At 29.5% G+C, this 8603-nt stretch overlaps 1 protein-coding gene across 1 annotated transcript; it reads left to right on the top strand.

The window, feature by feature from the left end:
- Positions 1-4282: 4282 nt before the first annotated feature.
- LOC114185740 (probable terpene synthase 11) lies at positions 4283-8283 on the top strand. The gene is made up of 7 exons (XM_028073625.1): positions 4283-4450; positions 6090-6351; positions 6430-6802; positions 6906-7124; positions 7207-7345; positions 7441-7689; positions 7825-8283. Exons 1-7 carry the CDS (start codon positions 4283-4285, stop codon positions 8116-8118), a joined length of 1704 nt encoding a protein of 567 aa, XP_027929426.1. The 3' UTR covers positions 8119-8283.
- Positions 8284-8603: the final 320 nt, after the last annotated feature.

Genomic DNA, 8603 nt, shown 5'->3' with positions numbered 1-8603 from the left:
CAGGACGTAATTCCATGGCCCCTGTTAGTGGGTGTCCATGGTGGTGCCTCATCTGTATAACTAGGTAAGGATTCAAGGTAAGGTTGCATCCTGACACTCTAAGGAGTCAATTAGTCTCACCTAGAGCAGACTGACTCCTGTGGTGAGAGTAGCAGGAGGCCTGAAATTCATTAAGGGCGAATCTTGTGGTGAGGGAAAATTGATCCATCGTAACACTTGCAACACATAGCTCGGGGGTGAGTAGAGGTATCCACCACAAGTGCAAGCATCCGCTGAATCCGACCAAGTTATACGTATCCGGATGAGTCGAGTCGAGTCGTAGTGTATTGATTGAAAGGTCATAACATGCTTGGTTGTTGTATGGATATTGGATGGTGAACGTATATTTGACTGTATGATGAAAATGTTGTTGGCTCTAGCTTACCATGTTTGTTGTATGGTTGTCTTGTATGTGGCTATTCTTTCTTGCGATGATCATCAATTTAAATTGATGGGAGCAGATGGGCGAGGTTCCTGCGGTCAGCAAGGAAATGGCGATTCCGCTGCTCAGCCATCTAGGCTGGACTTTATGTTTCTTTTTTTCATGGGTTTTCTTTAGGGCTACGGCCCATGCATTGCTCTATGCTTTACTATTCTACTCTTATTTTGTTAGACTTTTACCTGGTTTTCGTTGGCATCGTGGTTGTAGGGGTTGTGTTAAGGACCCCAAGACTACTCTACATTACTATCTTGTGTGACGTCTCTTTTAATTTCGCTTAATAATTAAATGGGACGTTACGTACGAGATCTTTGTTTCATTTCCTTCTCTATCAGAAAAAATGTATAATGGTATCACACTAGTACTTGCCTATTTACTATTCCAAATATTAATTAAATAGTTTGTAAAAATTATAGCAAAGAAAATATCATAATGAAGTATTAAATGTAAAAAGTGTATACATCTTTTCTCTAATAAAAAAGATCAAAAGATAAATTATAGCTATATAAATGTAGATAAAAGATCGTGACAAAAAATAGAAAAAAGATCAAATAGTTATAAAATTAATAAAATGACTAAATATATTTCAGTAATTTATAATAGGGATGAATATAAAGATGGAGGCGACATAAAAATGTACAATTTATCTTATCTCCTTATCAATCTAAAAAATTAGATATTATATGTACCAATATTTATACCCATTCATGTCTTGGTGAGATCAAGTTCATTTACTATCTCTAGAACAAATAACGATTGATTGTTTTTTTTTCTCTTATTAATCTTTAGAAAAAATAACGATCGATTATTTTGTTGCAGTTCCCCTTAAATAAATAAATAATTATTATATCTATCTTTGCCTGCTCCATATTTACTTCTTCGAACACTTTGAAACATTGAAGATGTGCAAAATCCTCATTTCCACATCCTGTTTTCCTGAATTTTATCTCATAATTTCTCACCATTAAAGTTGTGTGAAGGTTGTCTGTAGTGGTTAGTACAAGATCGTTACTGAATTGTTGTTGTTGATTTGAAGTAGATAACAGTTGATTTTTGGGTGTGTTTTTTCGGCGTGGTGGTCTGAGGTGTTAAAGGGTGGTTAGATTAAGTACAGATGAACTGGATTATAAAATTTGTTTTTTCTTTACTGGATCAATTTCGAAACCGATTTGTGAACCTGATTTTAACCAGATTTCGTAATCCGAAGGAGTTTTAAATCGATTTCCAGGATTTGTCGTATGATATAGGGTGTGTGAAATCCGTTTGAGAGTGAAATTGTGTGAAAATGAAATAAGGTTTTTTTCTAGTCAAGGTGTCAAAGGCTAATTTGGTCATTTTATAAAGTTTGGGTATGCAAGAAGAAAACAATGGAATAACGAGGGAGGAAGACTAATCATTTCAAGAGGAACTATGTTCATTGCTTCTTCCTTTTGATTGTATGAGTTTTTTTGCCAAACAAGTTACTAAACGGAACGCTTAAAACACTATTTTCACTCTCTACTTAAACATAAATATCATTTTTTAATAAAATCTAAAACTAATTTTTGCACACATATCACGCATATCTTAAATATATATATATATAACGAATTAAATTAGAACTTAAGCATAAATTATATTTAATTATATTTTTCAATTTATTTTCTTCAATTATATTAAACCCAAAATAAGTAATTTCAATCATAATCATACTATTGATGTTATTCTTGTCTTAATATTGCTGAAAGGGAATTAAAAATATTTAAGATTTATTTTATTAATTTAAAAATTAACTGTATTATTTTGATAAAATAATTATTTTACTATCCTAGTTCAATTAAGTCAAAAAAATAATTATATCATATTATCTTTAGTTTAGGAAAAAAGGACATTGAAAAATTAATCTAGATTTATTATATATATATATATATTAGTCAAATTTAAGAATAAAACTTAAAATTAAATCTTACTTAATAATCTAAAAAAATAAATAATTTGTAAGAAAGCTTAAAACTTTCAAAGGTTGTTTATAATTAATCACTTAAGAAACATGGTTATGCAATGCAATTGCCAATATATTCGTACAAGACAAGAGACTAGAAATTGCAATGTTTTGGTATAATTTAAGAAAGTAAACCTTCTCGATCTTTGAAAAAAGAAAATCTACGCAGTCAATTGTGACGATTTGATAGTTTTCTAAAACCTCACACTTAAAATACGAATATAGTACACTAATAAATTATAATGAATGTGCAACGATATTGGTGAGAGGATTTTGGTTGAATGTACAATAGCCTAAATTGTCATAAAGTTATTCATATTTAAAAATATTTTTTGACCTATTCAAATTAACTAATTTTAAGAGACTTAACATTTGATTCACAATCCAATGTTGAATGATAAAAAATTCATATTGTACATGTTTAAACACATGTGACTATATTAAATATTACTTTTTTATGATGAACAATTTATATCAATACTACATAAAATAAATAATTTTAAAAAATAGTTACTTTTTCAACTCTATATTAAAATATAAGAGCAGAAGTTTCACTCCCTTGATTAGTAAAAAATATTTAGAATTATGTTCCAAAATTTAAATGGTCATTGTTTTGAACAGGTTAAAGTGATACAAGTTTAAAATATTTAGGATTACAATATATAAATGGTCATTGTCTATTTCTTAAATAACCTAACTATGCGTAGAGTGACCCTTTTTCAATGTCAAATTCATCCCCAAATCCATAAGTACATGCTATTCTGAAATAAAATAAAACAATATATGTTTATATAAGAAAAAAAATATTCTTCAATTTGCCTTAATTGTATAATTAAGAATTTGACGCGCCATTTAGTAAATCGTATAAAACAAATTTTAAGTTTAAACATGAAATTTAAGCAAATTTAAAAAAAAATTATCTAAATTTTCGAAATTAGTAACATAAGTTTCTCAACGAAGTTATTTTAAAACATATTTATAAACTTTTAAAGATTGATTGAGATTCGTGGAAAGATAAGACTTTTTTTCTTTTTTGTCGGCTGCTTTTTGAATTTCAAAGTTCTGGATGACATAAGAAGGAAGTTATCAATAAACTATTTTTTATTCTATTTTTAAATAATGTGGAACTTTTAGATCTATTGTAATATTTTTATTTTCAAGATATTAGAATTTGTTTTTGAACTCTTTTTAATAGCCTCCTTATGGATGGTTTTTATCCAAAGGTGAAACGTAAATAAGAAATTTGAAAAGAGTGAGACTTCATTTTTAAACTTGCAAGTTTTTTAATGATGAGATAGAAGTGTGTTATCTTGAAACCAGTTTTTAAAAAATAATTATTCACACAAAAATTATCCAACAATTAAAATTGTTAAAAAAAATAGTAAAATCAAAACTTTTCTTGCAAAATTCTATTGTAAAAAGTATGAAAATTTCTAATATTAATGCATCTCATGTCCTCTTCAAATCAATCCCTCTTGACAATTAAAGAGAATGACAACTAGAGAATTAATGAAAAGTACAGTTTCCGATGAATGTATTTAGATAACAACTTGACAGTTAATGAAAAGTCATTCACTTTTTCAACGAGCATGATTATTTAATAGTCGAATGTCAGCTAATTTATTGATACAACTTCTTAAAAGTAATTTGAAACTGAGAATTATTTTTAATTTTGGAATATATCGAATTATAGTTAATGCAAAACTTGAATAAAATAATGAAAGATAAGACATAAGAGTATGTGTATATATAGAAGTTGAAACAAAGGTATTAGCATCCATCATTATTCCTAGAACCTCAGTTAAATACTAAATAATACGATAATGGTGGTTGCAGAAGCAAGAGTTGTGTCCCTTACAACTTCACTTTCTTCTCACACTTCACGTTCTTTCATCCATCATCCTCCATGCATCTTATCCTTACAAACATCACCACCACATATCATGAAGCAAAACAAATTATCCATTAAATCGGTTGCTTTCCGCGACAAGGTATTTCTCTTACATCTAAACCTCAAACACTGATTTCCATAGATGTCTTTATAAGATTCTTTGCTGGACTCTTCTTCTCATTCGCTTTCATATGAATATTCTGCTTTTATCATTCTCTGCTATGATTTTGAGACGGATATTTCTTTACGTATGTTACAGATACCAATTGTTCTTAATAACTAACGGTCCCGTTTCGCAAAGAAGAACATAAACTGATAGAAAAGAAATGAGAAATAAAAAGTCAAGTAAAATAAATTCTAGTTTACTTTTCGAAAATAAAGAAAGAATAGCTTATTAATATTATTTTTTGTTTGTGATATTATTATCAATAATAGTATTTATTTATTTACTTTATGTTTAGGATAAAAACATAAGTTAGGTTCAACCTTTTCTTAGGGTTGTATGTAGAACATGTATTTCAAATTAGGGTGTTGAAAATCAAACGTTTGACCCATCTAAAAAATAATAAATATGAATCTAAATCATACAAAAAATAGTACATATTGTCTTCTTATTTTTCGAATCTATTTCTCTTAAACCGAATAATTTAATTTGATTGAAGAGTAAGAGTTGGATAAATTTATTTATCATATTTAAATATAAAGTATTATTTATTGATATTTAAATCGGCACTAACGTACGTACATAAGTATATCCATTAAAAATTGTTTTATTGTACTTTACTTACTAAAAAAACACATAGGTATTATTATAATTTTTATCCACAAAAATTAATTGACAGCATTAATTTTTATTTTAAATTTTTTATAGAATGTTTATCACCTTTTTTTTTTGTAAAAAGTATTTTATAATTTTATAGTAACAAAAATGTTAAAAATCGATTCAAATGGAAATTTTTAAATATTGGTTCGATTTAATTTGAATATTATATTAAATTAAACTAATTTTTACATTGGATCCAGATCACTATTTAGTGAAAAAACTATAATTAAATCGAACTGCAACACTATTCCAAAGTTTATATAAAACCTTTCAGATCTATATGCATTATTTGTCTATTAGAATTTTACAAATATATATAGACAATAAACAATAATTTAAAAAAGTTACTTAAAGTCTCGTTTAAAAAATAGTGTACGTTGATAAAAAAAAAAAAAAAACTTGTTCGTACACACTAATAATTAGTTGAAACAACTTTGAAATATTAAAAACACTAAAAATTAACTAAAATAACATGTGAACCATAATACCTAAAAAAGAGAGGAACAAAGAAAGGCAAGTTTCTAGAAAGATGGTTTTGAACTATACCAAACATATCATTTTCCACTATAGTGTAACATATTATTTTAGTGTGATTGAGTTCTATACCAAACATATTATTTAATTGCTTTCCATTACGAATATTAAAAGGAAAATTAAAAAAGATGTAATTACTTATAGAGGTTTCTAATTAATTATGGATATAAAAATCATTACACTAATAATAAATGAAAATATTTATTTATGTTCTTTATATTTACATGAATAGTGACACTATGGAACGATATATAATACTTTGAAAGCAAAACTTTTTTACTCCTTATTTTTTCATTAAAATGTGTTACAGATCGCAAGAGCGATTAGAAACTTCAAAATTTTCACCATTTTTTACTGGGTTTTGTGATGTTGGTGGTTGTAGGTGTCTACTGAAACTGATCCTGGGACAAAAAAACTGGAGCAAGTTAAGAGAACCTGCCAAGAGACACTGTTAAAGTCGAGTGATCCAACAAAAACATTGAAGATAATTGACATGATTCAAAGGTTAGGAATTGGGCACCATTTTGAGGAAGAGATCGATGTAAAACTTGGAAAGGTAGGGGATTGGGATTTTTCTCAAGACCTCTTTTCCACAGCTCTTCAATTTCGACTACTCAGACATAATGGCCGCCATGCTTCTTCTGGTACACTCATATTCAGTCTTTGCAAAGTTTGTTTCTGAATATGTTGCCAATTTGATTAATTGTGTCCATTGGTAACAGATGTTTTCAAGAAATTTTTGGACAACAATGGGAACTTCAAGGAATCAATTACCAATGACATTTGGGGGATGTTAAGTATGTATGAGGCATCATATTTAGGTGCAGAAGATGAACAAGTGTTGCAACAGGCCATGGATTTCTCCAGTGCTCATCTGCAACAATCACTCCCACTTCTAAGTCCTGATGTAGGGAATCACGTTGCCAGAGCCTTAACACTTCCGAGACACCTACGAATGAGTAGGTTAGAAGCTAGAAACTACATCGAAGAATATAGCCAAGTGAGAAGCCAGATGCCATATCTTCTGGAAATGGCAAAGATAGACAATGCCATGGTTCAATCAATGCACCAAAAAGAATTAGCAGATATCTCTAGGTAATCTTGTGTTGAATTTGGATTCTCGTTGAATATAACGATGAACACTGATTTTGATATTTTGAAAAGAAATTTAATATAAATGTTACTTTTACTTGATTAGGTGGTGGAATGACTTGGGACTAGTTGAGAGGCTTGGTTTTGCAAGAGATAAACCAGCAGAGTGCTTTCTGTGGACAGTGGGGGTATTCCCAGAACCGTGTTATTCAAATTGTCGCATTGAACTTGCAAAAACCATTTGTATTTTGCTAGTTATGGATGATATTTTCGACACTTATGGCACATTGGATGAACTCGTTCTTTTTACCGAGGCAATCAAGAGGTTTGCATCTAAAATTTGTGTGAATCAGAATCAGCTGGCAACATGAATAACCAAAATATGAAACCTCTGTTATTATTTTCAGGTGGGATCTTGATGCGATGGAACAGTTGCCTGAATATATGAAGATAAGCTATTTGGCGTTGTATAACACCACCCAAGAAATTGCATGTAGAATTCAAATGGAGCACGGACAAACCGTTCTTTCTTGCTTGAAAAGAACTGTAAGATTTTGCATGTATCCTTACAATTTGAAACATGTATGTAACTGTATAGAAGAGTAAGAGGTTAATGAGAGATTTTTGCTTAATTGGTGCAGTGGATAGACATATTTGAAGCTTTTCTGAAAGAAGCCAAATGGTTCAGCAACAAATATGTGCCAACTTTTCAGGAATATTTGGCTAATGGGGTGATTTCTTCAGGATCATACATGGCATTGGTGCATGCAACTTTTCTCATTGGGGATGGTATCTCAAACAAAACCATTTCCATGATGAACCCATATCCAAGACTTTTCTCATGCTCAGGGGAAATTCTTAGGCTTTGGGATGACTTAGGAACCTCAAGGGTATTGATTTTAATTTGATTGATCTGAAGTCAAAAGTAACATTATACCTAAATAACCTAGTTGTTGTTCGTTAAAAATAATGTTGGAACAACAAAGTGATACTGATGACAAGTTGTTGATGTTTCATGAATTCAGGAGGAACAAGAAAGAGGAGATAATGCTTGCAGCTTACAGTGTTTGATGAAAGAAAATAATATTTCAGATGAAAGTGTTGCCAGAAAACATATAAGAGGATTCATTAGGAACTTATGGCCAGAGTTAAATAGTCTTGCTTTGACCACAACCTCTTTGCCTTTCTCAGTTATAAAGGCTTCTCTTAACATGGCTAGAACTGCTCAGGTAATTTATCAGCATGGAGATGATCAGAACACATTCACAGTTGATGATTATGTCCAAACATTACTCTTTACACCAACTCTCAACAATTGAGATGAAATTCATCTATCAATTAATTATCGATTATCTGTCACAGGAGAAGCAAAGTTTGTATTAGCTATTTGTACCATTATTCTGCCTTTAATTGCCCTTTTGTTCATTCCGATTAATACAAGTTAAAGTGAAGGTGAATTTAAGATTATCACACAATTTGTAAAATGAGAATATATATATATATATATATATAATTGAAATATTTCATATATTCACGCATTCATTTATATAGTTCAATATTAAACACTTCTCAATTTGTCAACCATCAACTATAGAAAAAATATAAAGGATCAAAGCTCCAGAACTACAATTGAATCCTAATTCATTATTCAATGTCAATAACAACCATATTTCAAAATCAAACAATTGAACAACATACTCATTTTTGTCCGCTATTACTCGGATGGAATGATCTCATCCAAATGAATTTCAATTTTTTCCTAATAACTTAGATATAAATTTATAACAGAGTTAATTTCCCTTTT

The sequence above is a fragment of the Vigna unguiculata genome, chromosome 5 (genome assembly GCF_004118075.2).
Source record: "Vigna unguiculata cultivar IT97K-499-35 chromosome 5, ASM411807v1, whole genome shotgun sequence".
Lineage (NCBI taxonomy): Eukaryota > Viridiplantae > Streptophyta > Magnoliopsida > Fabales > Fabaceae > Vigna > Vigna unguiculata.
The sequence above is the reverse complement of the archived record's forward strand: the minus strand, read 5'-3'. Positions and strand labels throughout refer to the sequence as shown.

Bases quoted from the DNA above. Each gene is read 5' to 3' on its own strand.
- LOC114185740 (XM_028073625.1), top strand. From the start codon at position 4,283: ATGGTGGTTGCAGAAGCAAGAGTTGTGTCCCTTACAACTTCACTTTCT. The intron at 6,803-6,905 runs GTAATCTTGTGT...TTACTTGATTAG, and splicing joins GAATTAGCAGATATCTCTAG to GTGGTGGAATGACTTGGGAC. The intron at 7,346-7,440 runs GTAAGATTTTGC...TAATTGGTGCAG, and splicing joins TTTCTTGCTTGAAAAGAACT to TGGATAGACATATTTGAAGC.